The sequence below is a fragment of the Crocuta crocuta genome, unplaced genomic scaffold (assembly GCF_008692635.1).
Source record: "Crocuta crocuta isolate KB4526 unplaced genomic scaffold, BGI_CrCroc_1.0 scaffold177, whole genome shotgun sequence".
NCBI lineage: Eukaryota > Metazoa > Chordata > Mammalia > Carnivora > Hyaenidae > Crocuta > Crocuta crocuta.
In genome coordinates, this window is record NW_027531880.1 from 5,667,190 (window position 1) to 5,686,235 (window position 19,046).

At 32.7% G+C, this 19,046-nt stretch overlaps 1 protein-coding gene across 3 annotated transcripts in view; it reads right to left on the reverse strand.

Moving 5' to 3' along the window:
* Window positions 1–17,627, reverse strand: part of ADAM2 (ADAM metallopeptidase domain 2) — a 107,135-nt gene extending 89,508 nt beyond the window's left edge. For all 3 annotated transcript variants that reach the window (XM_077773073.1, XM_077773072.1, XM_077773071.1), the window contains exons 1-4: window positions 17,557–17,627; window positions 16,979–17,055; window positions 12,520–12,575; window positions 4,040–4,118 (exon numbers count right to left, since the gene is read on the reverse strand). In XM_077773073.1, the coding sequence (XP_077629199.1) occupies window positions 4,040–4,118; window positions 12,520–12,575; window positions 16,979–17,055; window positions 17,557–17,611 (267 nt within the window). In that variant the 5' untranslated portion in view covers window positions 17,612–17,627. The remainder of the gene's footprint in view (window positions 1–4,039; window positions 4,119–12,519; window positions 12,576–16,978; window positions 17,056–17,556) is intronic.
* Between the last annotated feature and the right edge of the window lie 1,419 nt (window positions 17,628–19,046).

The window sequence follows — 19,046 nt, forward strand, 5'->3', positions numbered from 1 at the left end:
ACAATAGTGATTTTGTATATTTTCTCTTTGCTTCTTATATGTATGCATATGTGTTTATTTGTATATGCCAACCACATTTTCTTTTTCCTTCTTTCTATTATTAGTTTACCTACAAGTTGTTGGAAGTTAACTTTACAATAGAACCTCTAGTTAACATAGTATTTATTGGAACTGTAACAGAGTTTGAGGAGAAACTAATATAGCTAAGCCATGGACATGATTACGTGTCTCCTCAATTGGGGACAAGGATGAAAATTTCTTTACTTGTAAAAAGGGTGGCTGAATCTTGTTAAATACAAATATAGGTTAATTTATTATTTTACCAGAGTTTAAACCTGTGCAAATGAAATCTGAACAATCAAAGTCGTAGACTTAGTCCATTATTGATGCATTAGCACTCAGCTTCTAGTAAATCTTTTATCGGCTTTGTGCAAATGAATCCAGGCCCGTAAATTTTTTTTTTTTTTTTTTTACTTTGCCAAATGGTACTAAAGTTTTGCCCAGTAGACGGTGTTGGAGAGCACGAGAAGAGAACTTTGTTTCTTGATTCCAGTGGGCCAGTTTGGAAGGCTCTTGAACAGTGTGCAGCTAATTGTACCAGCCCAGAATCCTTCAGTGCGTGATGATTCTTCAGTCCACAGATCTTTTAGTGCATGATGGTCACAGCCACCCATCAGCCAGTAGTTTCCTCCTATAATTCAGGTCCCTCTCCTTTCGTAGCAGAGTGGTTTTGTGAGATACCCCATTGTGAATAGCTTTCCTGACTAGCCTAAACAGATTTCCAGAAAGTTCCTAAGAGAAATTTTACAGCAATATCTCTTGGTACAGCACGATAATGACTTCATGCTATTCGGAGATCCATTTCTGTGCCCCTTCTAACAAGGTTGGGATCTCAACCCTGGGATCATGAGACTGTCTTCTTCATCTCAGTCCTAGCATTGCTGGATGCTTCTTGTAACTGCTATTCCTGTGTTTTAAAGATCTCTTTATTTCTTATATTTTATTCTAGTCCCCATTACAATTGGTAACTCCTTATGTTAAGCTTTCCTTGTTCAAATTATCATATGGTTTCTTTACATTAAGTAAACCTAAACGAAATCAGTGTCATGCCTTATTTTATAAAAAATATTTCATTGGTATATCACCATAATGAATTACTTTGTATTTTTTATGGTGGGCCCATGTATAGTTTCATCTGTATGAATCATACTTCATAAGATCAAGATAAAATACCTGTATCTTTCCTCTTGCTTTTGTCAACTTCCTTCCAAAAGTGGTTTATATGATTCGGATTGATAACATTTCTAATTCTTTGGAATAATCAGTAAATTATATTGACCTTATAAATAGGCTAACTGGAAAAAATGTAAATCAATAAATAAAAAATGATTTTCAGTAAGCATAGGATAAAGTTTTCATGGAGGAATCAAAAAGCTCAAATATTACTATTTGATTTCCTTCTTCAGTTTTTCCTGTTTTATCATTGTCATTTCTTGCACTGTTTTCCTCTATTTATATCTTGTTCAATGTTCACTTTGCACTACAAGAATGTATGTGCTGTTGCTTTTGTGTTTCATCTCTTACAAACATTGATTAAATCAGGTTGATGGCCAGTTCCATTCAAGTTCCAACATATTTCCTTGAGTTTTCTGCTTCATCTATCAATTATTGAGAAAAGAATGTTTAAATAATCAATTATTTTAACAATTTATCTATTTCTCTTTTCATTTCTGTCCATTTTTGACTCATGTAATTTGAGGTCTGTTTTTAAGTGCATACACATTTAAAATTGTTATACTCTCCTGGTGATTTTACTTTTATTCATAATGAATATCAATTTGTTCTAGAGAGACTGTAAAGTCCATGACAATGATGAATGGCTTACACTTGTAAGTTCTAGACACTGGGAACAAATTCTTTCTATGTCTAATGGACTGATTTGTTCTTTTATGGATAAGTCTGTATTTACCAAGATAATACGACTTTTAGGACTGCAAATCATTTGTAGACTTCATTACAAACAAATTTGCTGGGGCTCCTGGATGGCTCATTTGTTAAGCTTCCAACTCTTGGGTTCATCTCAAGTCATGATCTCAGTTTCATGAGTATGAGTCCTGCAACAAGGCTCTGTGCTGGCAGCTCAGAGCCTGCTTGGGATTCTCCCTCTATCCCTCTCTCTCAGCCCCTGCCCGACTCATGCTGTCTCTGTCTTTCTCAAAATAAAATAAACTTAAAAAAACCAAATTTGCCTACTTTTAACCTAATTTAATAAACTTTCATGATTTTTCCAGCATTGGAAAAGGGCCTGCAACTTTGGCAAATGTAAGTTATCTACATGGCACCATATATTCATTATATTTGAGGCCAACATTAACAACTTACTACATTCAGGTTATCAATAAAGCATTATTTGCTTTGTTTTTTAAATTACACATTTATCTCTCATGGTTACTCCTAGGAAGTAGGAAGCAGAGCTAGATGTCAGGTATGTCTGGTATATACACAAGGTATATGGAGATTTATGTTTTTCGATAGTTTACTGCATAGATGAATCACATATATTTGCCTAATATATTGAGCAAAATTTAAAGCAACTCACCATATCTATTATTTCTTCTGTTAAAAGCTAGTCTAAATAAAAATGCTTTAATGTCAAAGTATTGGTTGATTCACTACACAGAAATCAGGAAAACAAACAAAAAATCAATAGAAATTGGAGGGCAGTGTAAACGAAGGAAGAAAAACAGCATTTCAGACATGGGTAATATCTGTAATTCTATACATACTTATAATAAATTTTTATGAATTATAAATTGATGATAGAAATTATAAATTATAGAATTATAGACATTATTACATGAAGCTCCAGCAATTGCATTACTAGGTATTTATCCAAAGGATACAAAAACACTAATTCTAAGGGACACATATACCCCAATGTTTATAACAGCACTATCAACAAAGTATGGAAAGAACCCAATTTCCATCTCTTGATGAATGGATAAAGAAGATGTGGTGTGTGTGTGTGTGTGTGTAATGGACTATTACTCAGTTATTAAAAGAATGGAGTATTACTTGGCAATCATAAAAAATGAAATTTTGCCATTTGCAACAATGTGGATGAAACTAGAGGATATTATGCTAAGAAAAATTAGTCAGAGAAAGACAAATATCCTATGACTTCACTAATGTGTGGAATTTAAGAACCACAACAGACAAACATAAGGGAAGGGAAATAAAAATAAGATATAAACAAAGAGGCAGACAAACCATAAAAGATTCTTAAATACAGAAAACAAACCGAGGGTTGATGGAGGGGACGTGGATGGGAAATGGGCTAAATGAGTGATGGGCATTAAGGAGGGCACTTGTTGGGATGAGCAATGGATGTTATTTCTAAGTGATGAATCACTAAGTTCTACTCCTGAAATAATTATTACACTGTATGTTAACTAACTTGGATTTAAGTAAAATTTTAAAAATAAAATAAATAAGCAAAACCCTGCATTCTTTACTCAGGTTTCACCGGCTCTCTGAGCTTGCCACTAGCCCCTTCTCCTTGTCCAACACTTACTTCTGTTTCATTATAATGTTAAAATCTCCACCCTAGGGGGAACACAACCTTCATTAACATAGCATAAAGGGATTGTATAAGGCATGTTTTCTCAGGACACCTGCATAACCTTATGCCTGACTTTACATGTGATGGCAAAGCTCCTCTTTCTGACTATTCACCTTAAATCCTAAATAAAAAGAAACTGCTCACTCCTGCTTGGGCTTTGGAAGCTATTCCCTGTGATCTTATTTGTTACAAATAAAGTTTGCCTTTTGTGACCTCACCACCTGGTATAGTCTCTTTCTGTAACTCACCAAGGAGCAAACTCATGCTGGTTCAGCTACGGCATCATCAAATGAAAATGGTTAAATTTATTTTAAAACAAAACATAACTCCAACCCTTTGTCTTCTGACATGTGAACCCTAAGTCAGGTGATGATAGAAAGTAACATAAGAAAAGTAAACAGACGGTAGAAGTCATACCTGAAACTGTTGTTCAAGAGGCTTCATACTTCCTGTGCCATTATAACCATAAACTCTAAAATTAGGAGGTAAAAAAGCCCTGTAAGATAAAGATATAAAGTATTTAGTGGAAACTTTGTTTCCTAAGCTCCTATTTTGATATGTATTCTATTGCATTTATTATAGAAAGGTGGGTAAACAGAGTCAGGAGAGAAATAGAGATTCCTGAATACATGGACTTTGTTCTAATTTTACTCAAAAATCCTGGTGTCCAGACCTCTCCTTAATCACCTTACTGTCACACTGTCCTTCTAGGATGTTTTTTTAAAACACAATAGGCAAGCTTTGTCTCAGGTTATTTGTACTAGTTGTTACCCCTCCCTGGGATATTCTTCAATATAGCTCTTTGTCTCATCTATTTCAGGTGTTTGCTTACATATCCACTTCTCAGTGAGGTTTATGTTGGCAAATTTATTTCTTAAATGCACTTTCCTAGCTATCAAAACATAGGATTTCCAAACAATACTTCTAACTTTGCTCTTTATTTTTGCTTACACATTTATCACCTTCTAACATTGTTCCTAATCCACTCATTTATTATATCATTATTAGTCTCATTTGATAACAATATAAGCAGATTCTTGTCAATTTGGTTTACTAGTGCATCTGAAGCACTTAGGAGAATATCTGTAAAATAGCAAATGGTCAATAAATATTGAACTAATGTGACAAGAGTTCAACAGATTAGATGGAGATCTCAAATTATAATATATTATTTGTAAATGTGGGAAGAATAGGTTTAATTAAAAGGCTCTATAGAGAGAAATGGTAAATGTAGATGTCCCATTTTCATTTTCCTAATAAGCATAATATAAAAAGATTTGTGATTGCCATGGCAGTCTGGATTTGTTGAAGAAAAAGTTCAAAGAGCCAAACCACTGACAATAGAGCAAAAGTTTTTGCATTTTTGTCATACTGAAAAAGAATATGACCCACAGTGGGGTGGGGTTCCAGGAAATACACAAATTCTGAGCTGAAGTTCTCATAAGGAGATTTAGGTTGTGATACACAGGTGGCATTTTGACAAAGAAAAAATAAAAAGGCTACCTGTCCATGTTAGGTAAAGGAGAAAGCTACTGGGATGTCTAGAAACAGGTAGAACCCTGGTGTCATGTATGTCTGGAATGAAAGTCCCGAGATTTAGAGGTGTATCAAATACAGAGCTTCTCTCCTGTAAAATCTTTAGCCAACGTTTAAAATTGTGTGGAGTGGTCAACGTTTCTGAAAATAAAAGCAAATATATATTGTTTATATTGATGATACAGAATCAATAAGTTCTATTTAAGTCCATGATAAAAGCAAAGAAAAATCATATCTGATGTTTTTAAAGACTAGTGAGAGACAAAATAAAACCTTCAGGGTATTAAGATGAAAAAGAAAAAAAAGATGTTACCTTCAAAGAAACAGCAATAAGATTGACAATCAACTTGTCAATAAAATGAAGAAAGTCAGAAGACAACAGAATGATGATTTTAAAAGGCTAAAGTCATTTATAAAATGTCATCCTAGAATTTATTCTAGCAAAAATGTTAAGAGTAGGGTTAGGTAAAAATTTAACAATGAAACAAACCAATATACTTAAAAACAAGCAGACCTGCAGCAGAAATATGGAGAATTCCTGAGAGATATAGAAATTAAGTGCAAATAGAAATGGAAATGTAGAAATAAATGGAGAGCACCAGAATGAGTAAATTTGTACTTAAATATAAAAGAATATTGACCGTAAAAAAAATAATAGTAACATCTCATTGGGGCTTAAAAGTATGAAGGATTATAAAGTCTGAAAAAATAATGAAAACATAGAAGAAGGCAAGTGGAATTGAGATTTTTAATGATCTGAAAATACAGGGCAACTGATGAAAGCAATAATGCATATTAGATTCAATAACTCAGAGATTAATAAATTAATCTAGAGAAACTACTGAACAAATAGAAAAAGGATGTATAACAAAGAATTTAATTGAGGGGAAATGGTATAATATAAAATGGTAGGTTCATTAAAATGAACACAAAAAAATAAAGAATATAAGATAAAATGCACCAAAGAAATGCACTGGTCTGTGACCAGTGGGATCAAAGTGACCCAACAGTTAACTTGAGCCTTGGATTTCATGAGAATGAGATATCTTGTTCATATTTTGTTGTTGTCAGTTATTTAGAGTCAAACCACCTTCTTCTGTGAAACTATGGGGCCTCCCGAATATTGCTCTAGCTTTCTTCTTCCTACTGTTGCAGTGCAGTGTATCTTTTCTGAAATAAATGTGAATTTTATAGTGATAAATCTTTTTTTGAATCCTTTCAGTCATACAACACACTGTAATTTCTACACAGACAATCTTAAAATTTGGACATAAAATAATTCTAAATAAAATATTAATGAATGCAGTTGATTAAGTAATATGTTAAAACCCAGTAAGATTTATTCCTGGAATAAGGATCAATTTAATATTAGAAAGCCAATTACAATAATAGATTAAAACAAAAAAATGATCATCAACAGATGTAGAATTGATCATTTTAACATCCATTAACAATGGAAACAACAAAGAATGAAGTGAATGTCTTTATGACAATGAAAATATCATTTTTAATGATGAACACTGAAATAGTTCTATTTGACTTAGTGAACAAGGTAATAAGGTACTCTGCCTCAACTTCTATTTATTATCATATTATTCTGGTGGTTCCTTGTACCCAGCAGAAAACTAGGAAAATAAATAAAACTCCTATGCATTAGAAATAAAGAAACAAAACTGCCTTTATTAGATGATGATGATAGAGTTATAAATGTATCTAAAAACAGATTAATTTTTTTGAACTCTCCAGAGAATTTCCTGGAGAGTAAGCTTCCTGATAGATATTTACTATATAAGAATTGATTGTGTTCCCATACACAAGTAACACATTTAGAATATAAAGCTTTTCAAATATGACTTTTTCAATAGCCTCAAAAATATGAAATACTTAAAAAGAAAATATATAAATAACTGTGAAAAATCTTGAAGGAGAATGTCATAAAAATATATTAAGTAGTATTAAAATCTGAATAAATGGACAGATATACCATGTCATACACAGAGAAATACTTCTGTGTTGTTTTTTTTTGGGGGGGGGCAGGGTTGGTATTGTATCATAAAATGATGAGTTCTTCCAAAAGTGCTGTGTTGATTTAAAGAAGTCGCAATCAATATCCCGGGATATTTCTTTGTGGGAGAATTGATTCTAAAATATACGAAAATAAAAGTACTAAGAAAAATCAGACCTTAACTTTAAGCTATCAAGATTTATTACAAAGACATAAATTGACCAAAAATTTTAATACAGAGTTCAGTAATACATATATCCTTATATATGGAATATATACAGCAGTCATCACAGATATATATAGAAAGAAGAGTTAGTAAAATTGATATTAAAAGTCATACCAAAAACTAAGTTACTCATCTACCTCACAGCATGCTCTAAAGCCAATTTCTTATAGAATAAAGACATAAATATAAAAGGCAAAACTAAGAATATTTTAGGACTGTGTAACATTTACTCATGGTCTTGGTGTAAAGGAGGATTTTTTCTGCAAGATAAAACTATAATTTTCATAAAGGAAAAATTCTCTTTACTAAAATACCATAAGTGTGGAAACAGAAGGCATAGAATAAGAGGAGTTATTTGGAAAACACACCATGAACTAAAGACTTCTGGCCAAAAAAATTAAAAGAATTCCTAAAAATAGGAAACAAAAGGTCAGACTGAAGATGTTTTTTTTAAAAGTGTAAATGTTGATATCTAGGCAAGATGGCGGAGAAGTAGGGAGCTCCGTACCTGCACTCGTGCCCAGGCATCACACGGAAAAGATCTGAAGCNAAGTGTAAATGTCTTACATCAGTGCTTCACAAAGAAGGAAATCCAGATAGTCAACTGATTATTACTTTTTATTAACAACTGTTAATATTTTTTAAAAAATATTCAGGCTTATTTGCATTTAGAGAGATGCATATAGTAAACACAGAATCAACAATTATTGAAAACTTAAAATATCTACCATTATTAATAAAATATGCAGTGTGGAGGGGCATATAAAGTAGTATAATGCTTTGGGAGAATTGCTTAATAATTATGACAATGCATTTAATTTAACAACACAGACTATCTTTTGTTATATGTCCTAGAAAATCATCTGCATATGTGCCAAAGAACACATATATGAGATTTCATCTTTGAATATTTTCATATCTCCACAATAGAAAAAATGGAATGTCCAAAATAACAGAAGAAGTTGTTCTATAGTCATGACATTGGATACTATACAGTAATTTAGATTTCTTTATTTAGAATTCAAAATGAATAGAAATACGTGACTTAGGATAATTAAATAAAATCAAGTAAATGGTTATCACAACAGTCTTAAAAGTAATTACAAATGGGGGGATGGAAAATGATATCTGTGAGGCTTCTGGAATGCAATCAATGTGTGTTAACGTCAGAGGGGTACATGAATGTTCACTCATAAACTGCATAAATATATTTTATGTATTTTGATTTATATTTAATATATTGTACAACTGTTAAAACAATTAAATAAAGGTAATTGGTAGTGATTTTTGTGAAAGACAGAAAACCCAATACCCTATCTCTATTTCCATTCTCAACACAGAAATGACTGATTAACAATACTAATACATTCTTTAATACAGTACTACACTTTAAACAATAAGGTGGGTTGACAAACTATGCCCTATAGGTCAAAACCTGCCACCACATTTCTTTTCTTTCCTTCTTTAAGTTTATTTATTTATTTTGAAAGAGAGCATAAGCAGGGGAGGGGCAAAGAGAGAGGGAGAGTGAGGATCCCAAGCAGGCTCTGCACTGACAGTGGAGCTTGAACCCACGAACCGTGAGATCTGAGCCACAATCGAGAGTGAGATGCTTCACTGACTCAGCCACCCATTTGCCCCCCACCACTTTTAAACAGAAGTGTAAATATAAATAAGTAAATATAAATATATTAGAATATAGCTATGTCTATCTATTTGGAAATCCTCTATGCCTACTTTCAAAATGGCAAAATTCAGTGGTATAAGACAGGCCGTATGGAGTTCACTCTAAAATGTTTACTCTCTGGCCCTGTGCAAAAGGTGGACCGACTTTTGCTTTAAACATTATGATCAAAGAAGTGAAAACAAAGACTAGTGCTGCAGCTGAAAGAGCGAGCAGGTGACACTGCAAACTAGGACAGAATCTGGACCAGAATTGTGCCTTAGGAATGGAGGGTTAATAGCCTCAGGTCTCTAGCATGAAACACAGTGTGGGCTTCCCAGTAAAGAGCATAGAGCTAGAAGTGTTCTCAGCAATTCATAAACAGAAGGAGAAACCATCAATGCCTGCTGTTTGTAGACAATGGACAGAATGAAGCTACCCAATCTTGACCATAGCAGAAACAGCATCAGATGCAAAAACAAAAACCGTAAACTACATCTCCTGCAGATGTGGAGTGGATTGCCAATTGCCCCATCATTGCTGAAACCCTGAGATGATAAACAATGTAAACCTTGGAGCCAGCTAACTAGACCCACCAGAAATGAAGCAGAAATATCCCTAAAACCATTTACTCAACGTAAGGTTGCCACAAAAGCCTTCAATATGTAAAGAATGCAGTATGTGTGAAGACACAATCAAGCAGGTTGTGCCTATAGTGTTACTCTCAATAGTCTCATCTAGATCCATTCCTGAGTTTTGGACCTACCTTTGAGCAATGAAATTGGTGTTCTAATTTCATTTGTTTGACACCCCTAGGTTGCCAAGTTGATGTGACAAGGCGCAGATTGCTGCGAGCGCTTTACACAGCCAAAGCCTCATAGGCTGTTGAGAGTGCAAGTGATACCACTTTGTTTGTATATATACAAACTGTTGGCTAAGACTGAAACCAACTAGCTGCCAAGATACCCTGAATAGGGGCTGCGAGGCTTGAGACACACCAGGAACAGGGGTCACTGAAGGCTTCAGGACTCCACCAGTAGTGGTTCCTTGGCCACACTTTATTCTGTCTCCTTTGCACCCTAGTATTACTCACTATATTCTCATTGTTGCATATAAAATGAAAAAATACAGTGAACGTTTTGCATTTTACTTCAATTATAGGTCATATCTAAAACGGTGAGTTCTGTTTATCACTACTCTCTTGACATTTTGCAATAATATTTTGAATTTTTCTCAGCCAAGACTTATTGGGTGACTGTTACTTAATTCTCCAAAAGCTGGTTCTTCTTTGATTAAACATTTGTAATTATATTCTAATTTTATCATGCTAGTCATTGAGAATGTGATTACTCTTCAAAAGATTTTGTTTTTTCTATGTGAAGATTTTTATTTAAGTGTACTTTGCTTGTATGTGAGAAAAGAGAAGTCTTCATTGTAGAGTGTGTAATTCATCAATTATGTCATCATTAGTTGTATTGTATATGCTATACCTTTTTTTCCTAATATAATAAAAAGACAGACCTTAAGAAATCTACTGCCCTTCATAGGCTGTTGTTTTTACATTAGTACTAAAAGGTATAGCATATACAATACAACTAATGATGATACAGATGACTAACAGAAGCATGAAAAGGTGCTCAACATTACTGATCATCAGGGAAATACATATCAAAACTACAATCAGATATCACCTCACACCTGCCAGAATGTCGAAAATTAACAACACAAGAAACAACAGACCGTTGGCAAAGATAAGGAGAGAGGGGAACTCTCTTACACTGTCTTGGTGAGAATGCAAACTAGTGCAGTCACTCTGGAAAACAATATGGAGGTTCCTCAAAAAGTTACAAAGAGCTAACATGTGATCCAGAAATTGCTCTAGTAGGTATTTACCCAAAGGATACAAAAAATACTAATTCAAAGAGATAGATACATTACATGTTTGTAGCAACATTATCTTCAATAGCCAAATATTAGAAAGAGCCCAAGCGTCCATCAACTGATGAATGGATAAAGAGCCCAAGTTCCATCAACTGATAAATGAATAAAGAATGGGATATATATATTCATACTTATATATGAATATTACTCAGCCATATAAAAGAATTGATATCTTGCTATTTTCAATGACATGGATGGAAAGCTAAGTGAAATAAATCAGAGGAAGGCAAATACTACGTGATTTCACTCATATGTGGAATTTAAGAAAACAGATGAAGATAGGGAGAGAAATAGAGAGAGGCAAACCATAAAACAGACTCTTAATTATAGAGAACTGAGGGTTGCTGGAAGGAAGGTGAATGGGGAGGATGGGCTAAAATGATGAGTATTAAGGAGGGCACTTGTGATGAGCACTGGGAGTCATATGTATGAGGGATCACTAAATTCTACTCCTGAAACTAGTATTACATATATGTAACCTGGAATTTAAATAAAAATTTAGAGAGAAAAAAAACAATTTCACATAGTTTTAAAAATACACTAATGTAGAGTTGTGAAATTCTTATTTTTACCATTTACTTTTTTAAAAGTTTATTTGTTTATTCTTGAGAGAGACTGCATAAGCCAGGGAAGGGCAGAGAAAGAGAATCCCAAGCAGGCTCTGCACTGTCAGTGTGGAGCCTGACATGAAGCTCAAACCCATGAACTGGGAGATACTTATCTGAGTTAAAATCAAGCATCAGATGTTCAACCAACTGAGTCAGCCAGGCACCCCTCCTACTTATACCATTTAAAGATTTTTTAAAAATGTTTTTTAAATTTATTTCTAGGAGAGAGACAGTGTGAGCAGGGGAGGGTCAGAGAGAGTGGGAGTCACAGACTGAAACAGGCTCCAGGCTCTGAGCTGGCAGTCAGCACAGAGCCCGACGCGGGGCTCGAACCCACGAACCACGAGATCATGACCTAAGCGAAAGTCGGACGCTTAACCGACTAAGCCACCCAGGCGCCCCTATACCATTTAAAAAGGACCATTACAATTCTGATTTTTCTTTATTTCTTAGTATGATGTGCTTATTTTACTTAAATACATCAGCTGGCCTAATATTCAGTTTGGTTAATTACAAGTATATTTAAATCCTTAATACATTCTGACATGATGTGTTAAGTGATTTTCTTTTCATCATCACTCTTCTTTCCACCCTAATTCACGATGCTCTTTCAAATATAGTTGAATATCAGGGATTTGAAAAAGATTTTGACAAAGATAGAAAATTATCAAAATTCGTCCTTCATGAAATCCATGGATAGCCAAATAAAAATCTGATGCTACTGGGAAGGAGGAAGATGGAAGCATAAACTAAACATTCAACTTCTACACATTTATTATATAGACAAAGTTTTTTAAGTTGTGAAATGGGAGACAAATGAACTAGGAACATCTAAAAATGCAAAATAATTACATTCTATATTAATTATAAACAAGAATTAGAACAAATACAGGTGATAAAATAATGTAGATCACCTACTTTTGCACTAAGTTCACAGTGTAGGTTTTCCCTTCAATCACAATGTTGTAGGACACCTGGCAGGAGAGTGTATTAAAAAGGCAAAGAAAAGTGAGAAGATGGTTTTAGAAAGCAAAACCAACATTTTACATCAATGATAATTACATTCAAAGTACATTAATAGAATACAAAGAGGAAAATTTATAATTTAAATATTGGCTTACTTAAATATTGGCTTTCATAATAAAACTGGATGGAAGAATGTGATTTGTGTAATTAATAAATTTTAAGTGAATCCAACATTTGAATCTTAAAAATTGGTTTTCATTCAATAATTACATTAGCTTAATAAAGACTGAGGTCACTGCAAAACTTACTAGTAAAGTGGAAGAGCATAAACATATCACTAATAAAAATTTTATATAGTAGAGCAAAGATTCGGCAGCACATAATATATAATATTTACAGATTTTATAAAATTCATTCCAAGTTTGGATCAAAGCTCATTGATCTATTTTATTAATAGTAAGATTAAGAAATGATGTCTAACAAATGAGCAATTTAGTCTTCATGGATCAATTTGCAAGCTTTGACATTTTTACATTATTGGTCCTTCCAATCCAGTAGCATGTGATATACTTGCGTTTATTTAAACCTTTCATCCTTCTCATCTTTTTGTATTGTCTTCAGAGAGGAGGTTTTGCTTACCTTTGTTAGATTTACTCAGATTTTGATTTTTGTGTGGGGTAACTTTTCTTTTTAAAAGTTTCATTTTATATTTTTGTTTTGCAGCATGGAAATACAATTAATTTTTATGTTATGGACTTCTTTCTTTTTTTGTTTCCTTTTTATCTTGCTTCTAAAGAATTTACTAAATTGTTATGTTATTTCTGATTTTCTCTAAATTAGTTTGTATTTTATTTTATATACAATCGTTTAATCTGTAAATGATGATAGCATTATTTTTCCTTTCCAATTATTAAGCCTATTTTTAATTTTTGTTGTTTTCTTGCCTTCTTATCACAGTGGCTAATATTTCCAGGCAAAAAAAAAAATAGAAAAGGTAACAGTGGACCTCCTTATCTTTTTCTTGACCTCAGGAGAAAAGCTTTCAATATTTCAACTTGATGCATGATGTTTCTTTCAAAGGCATTTGATCTTCTCTATATTCCACAATTGATTATTATTCTTAATTATTACAGTTTTAGCATATAAACATTACAGCAAAGTATATAAAATGGCTTGTCAACCATGTCTATCTTAAAAAATAAAAACAGTACAAGTATTTGAAAACAATTTTAAGTACTCTCCCATCCCATTATTAATTCCCTTCCTTACATTCCAGCTAACCAACATCTTGAATTTCATGTTTATCATTACCATGCATGTTTTTAGATTTATAATAATTATAGATGTTTATTTTTTTACATAAATTTTAGCTCTGTATAAGCGTAATTCTTCTACAAGTTATATATTTCACTGCTGGATTACACCTCTGCTTAAAACACTGTCTCAGACATAGTAAGCACTCTGCAAACGCTTGCTATCATCATCAATACATGTATCCTTATAATTTTTTATGATATTGTATTCCATTTTCTGAATATAGTACAGTTTATTCATTTATGCTGTCAATGGTTATTTAGTTTGGTTTCACTATCTTAAGCAATGCCCCCCAAAATAATCTTAGGCCTATCTCTTTGTGCATATTTGCTAGCTATATTTTAAACTAAACCTGAGTGAACTCTTTTTATTAAAAAGTACTGTTGCAACTTCACTTGGAGTTTTAAATTAATCAGCAAATTTGTTGCACCAATGTAGATATTCACAAAAAGTGAATAATATTATCCTTTTATCCATCCCCTCTAGTTGCATTTTGTTTTTTTAGATTTAACTTTTACCATTGATGTGAAATAGTACCCTAGTGTGTTTACTTAGCAATTCCCTATAAATTTGTATATATGCTTCAAAATTATCCTCCACTCAAGTTCAACACTTGTCATTCATACTTTGTACATGTTTCTATTTTCTTGGTTTTTATCTTATTTATTTGTATGAATTCTTGATATATTCTGGATGCCTTTTGTGTGTTATACGGATGGCAAATATGTTCTGTGAGTCTGGAACATTTTTCAATTTAATTATGGTAGCTATTTATTTATTTAAATCTAGATATTCTTTAACCCTTCACTTAAGATTTTGTGTTGCTTTTTTTTTTTTTTTACTGGTATAATTCTTCCCTATTAAAAGGTCCTAGAAATAACCTTCCTTGTCTTCCAGATTTTTAGCATTTTACTCTCAGATATATACATTTAAATTATCTTGAATCAATTTTGGTGTATACTGTAGCATTGATATACATTTTATTATTCCATATCATTAATAAACTTTCCCTTCACCATTTATTAACTAGTCCATTCTTTATCCAATGATTTCAATACTACCATTGAATTGAATAAATTTTCATATGTGTGTACATTTTTCAGAGGCACTCTGTTCTATTAATTTATTTGTCCCTTAGACAATACCACCTATTTTCCCTTTTTAAATTTTTTTCCAGTTTTGTAGTGGTTGTAATAATGTCTTTCAGTGAAGGTTTACTATATCCTAAAATGTTCTCTAATTTTTGAATAATATTTATTGTTAAGTAACTCCTATTTTTGGTGTGTGTGTGTGTGTGTGAGTTGTACATATATATATATATATACACATATATACATATATACACATATATATACAAAACACTTTATCATAAAATATATTATTTACCAATATTATTAAACATATGTGTATATATGTATGTGTGTGTATATGTGTATTTTCCCCTATTTTTTTGCTCTATGTTTATACTTAATTTTAATATTTGAGTCTTATTCTTTTTTCTTATTTTGGTCAGTTTATCATATCCAGTAGAATGTCTGGTATTCTGATGTCAAGGTGTTGTCAATACTGATTTTTATTTATTCTATGGTGTTATACTTGCCCTGAGGTGTCTCTTTTTTCTATCAATTCTCAGTTATTTTATGTTTAACATAGCATCATCTCCAGGTTTTCTCCCCCCTTTCAGGAATTTTAGTTACTATATACTGAAGCATCTACTATATATATAGTAGATACTATACTATACAGTATGTATACTATACTATATACGTAAACCTCTAATTCAATTCTCCTTCTCCTTTAGCCATTTTTATGTTGCATATATCTGGTCTCTTTAGCTCACTCTGGTCTACTGTTAATTCTTCATTTTTTTTCACTTTCATTATAGTTTTCACATCTATTCAGGGTTTTTTATAACTGCTAGGCAAATACTCTTTTTTATTATCTATATAATTTAATTATTAATTATAACAGTTATAAACACCAACTATGTCATGTTTATAAAAACATGTTAAAAATGTTTATAGTATTTTTTAATACAGTCTCATTGGTTCAAATACTCTGTATCCAGCACTACTCTACACATGGGGAATAGAGACATTAACACAATAGTGAAACTTTTTCCATCATGAATTTGACAGCTGAGGACAGGTGATTTTTCTGTATGCTTTTCTTATGGAATTATTATCATAGAATTTGGTGATGCCTAGTTGAAAATATATCCCTCTAAGTACATTCTGTATATATGTTCTGATATGAGCAAGAAATTTCATTATAGTTTTGAATTAAAAAATAAAACTCTCTCAAAATACTGTTACATATCTCACCATTTTTTTCTATTTAAATGATTAAGTTTTAAGTTTCCAAGTTTCCATAAGTATGCATTTCTTTTAAAATGATATATTGAACATCTTAAGCCTCTAATATCTGAATTAGGGTGACAAGTAGGTAGTTGCTAAGGAACTATTTGCATTAAAATTACCAGAACGTTTACTACCCAACCAAAACTAAAACTAAGGTGTGGTGTTTGAAAAAACACATTTCATTTCTTGAGAAATGATTCTAGAAACTAGTAAAAAAAAAAAAAAAAGATATTTTCCAATTCAAAGAAAAGAAAACCTAATACCCTGAACCAAGATGAACTAAGATGGCATGAAAAAAGTCTTAATGATTAACATATGTGGAATCAAGATGCAAAATTTACTCTTATAAAACTTCATTAAATGAAATGATCATTATATTGTATAAAGAAAACCATAGGCTTACTTAACAAGGAGACAACCCCCCCCAAATATAGCTCGTAAGTGAATAAGAAGAGAATCTCTAGATGAATCAGGTCAATGATTATTCAAAGACACTCAAGAGGGAAACAGATTTAAAAGATGGGACTTGGGGCTTTGAAAATAAGCATCACTGCATTATATTTCCACGAAACATTGTTTATCTTGGCTCATTTTTAAAACTGCTTTTCCACTTAAGGAAAATTGGGTATAAGTATAAAATTCACCAAGTTTGCATGAATGAAAATGCCAATGTCACTTCTTAAAAAGAAAACATCCACATGATTTTAGATTGTGAAAAAATGTTAGTGCTTAGTTACATGGGATTCAATTCCTCCACTTAACGTTGACCGTATTTTCTCCGGTATTGTAATTTGCACACGTAGTCTTTCAGAATCTGTAAGGTACAAAATGTTTCATTAAACTAACACCCAGCCCCTCATAGCTTCCTCCATCTGAATTTCCTCATCTGAATCCATATTTTATATGCCACCTCTTTTTCAAACTATCTTTTCAAATACACTCAATTCCCACTTCTTTCTAGAATTACAAGATCTTTAAAGAGAAATTCATTACAAATTTAATCAGGACCTTTGGACTTTCTGACTACAAAGTCCAGAGGTCAAAAATGCAGGGCAGTATACGAAACTCTAACCTTGAGGCATCCAGTTGAACCACTGCAGCTCTCATCTTTCACACAGTACCAGGATGCATGGGAAAGCCCCATCACATCCAGTGTGAATTCTCGTTGGGGAAGACGGTGTGGTAGCGGGCTTTGGTTTAAAAAACTGAAGCACCTGCAAGAAAGCACTTTCCCAAGGATATCTGGCCTCTCAGAAGAAAATATAGAGGAAAGTTGACATTCCCAAAAGTTCAAAGGAAAGGTTTTTGTACTTACTATCGTCTGTCTGGAGCCCAATGAGCCCGATGAGAAGCAGCAGAAAGCACAACATGGCGTCATGTCCTGGATGCCAGCTGAATAATGGCAGTTGGCTTGCGCAGAGGACAGTTGGGAGCTCGAGGGGACCCCTCCTGGCCGCGCACCTTGCAAGAGATAGTCCACTGTACGAGCAGAGAAGGGTGGCGAGGGTGGGTGCTGTGTAGTGTTAAACATGGGCGGTCTTGGCCCCTAACTCTGCGCAGGAGGCTTACAATTGGTTTGACGCCGCTTTAAGCCTTAAAAGAAAACAGAATCACCTCCAAAAGGTTGAAGAAATATTAATGAACAGGAAGATTAGTAGACACTTCTTAATGAGCTTTTAAATGAAGATATATTGTGTGTGTATATGTATAAATATTCTACAAACCATAGAACAGCTCAATTAATATTCAAGTGAACAAACCTACAGTGGAATTAGCACCTAGATTCAGATCAAGAAATAAAACAGAGAACCACCAAAACCCAAAACCCCTAGATGGCCCCCTGACAATCATTATTGCTACCATCAGCGATTAGTTTTGTCTGTTTCTGAACTTTCTATAAGTATAACCAATCATGAGTGCTCTTTTATCTGTGAGTTATTTTAATATAATGATTATGAGATCCATCCATTCATTCATTCTGTGAAGAGAAATAGCTTTGTTTTTTCCCTATAGGTGTATATCACACATTGATTGAATATAACACCATCTGTTTTTCCATTTTACTGTTGACTAACATTTGGTTTATTTGTAGTGCTGGCTATTAAAAACCACATTTGACTATTTTATTTCTTTGGTGAACATATCTAGTGATTTCCCAAAGGTGTATTTCTAGAGTGAAATTGCTAGATCACAGCATATGTTTTAATAGATACTTCCAAAGAGTTTTCCAAAGTTGTACTAATTCGTACTTTCACCAGAAATGTATGAGAATTCCAATTCATATCAATGCTTACATTTGTTTTTGTTTTTATTTCATATAATTATTTTGGTGGACCTGTAGATGTCCTACATTTGGTTTTAATTTACATTTTCATGGTCATTAATAAACTTTAGCACACTGTATATATTTATTGGTTATTTATATAACTTCCTTGGTAAATGCTTGCGACTTTGGGCCATTTTACAATTGGGTGGTCTTGTTTCTTATTATATATTGAGGCTATTAATGCGTTCTAGATATGATTCTTTTGCTGGATATAATGATTTGTAAATATTTCTATACTGGGGCTTATACTTAATGGATTTTTGTACATACACATTGATATTCAAAATTTCACTCCCATCAACGTTTGCTGGAATTTTATGATATATATCTAATCGTGAATGTGAATTTTATCAAAAGTTTCTCTTACATAAATTGATGTGATCATATAGCTTTTTCCCTTTCTGTCAATTTTGTGAATTAAAATTATTGATTTCCTACTTTTGAAACAAATTGTATGCTGGAATACACCCTATTTTATG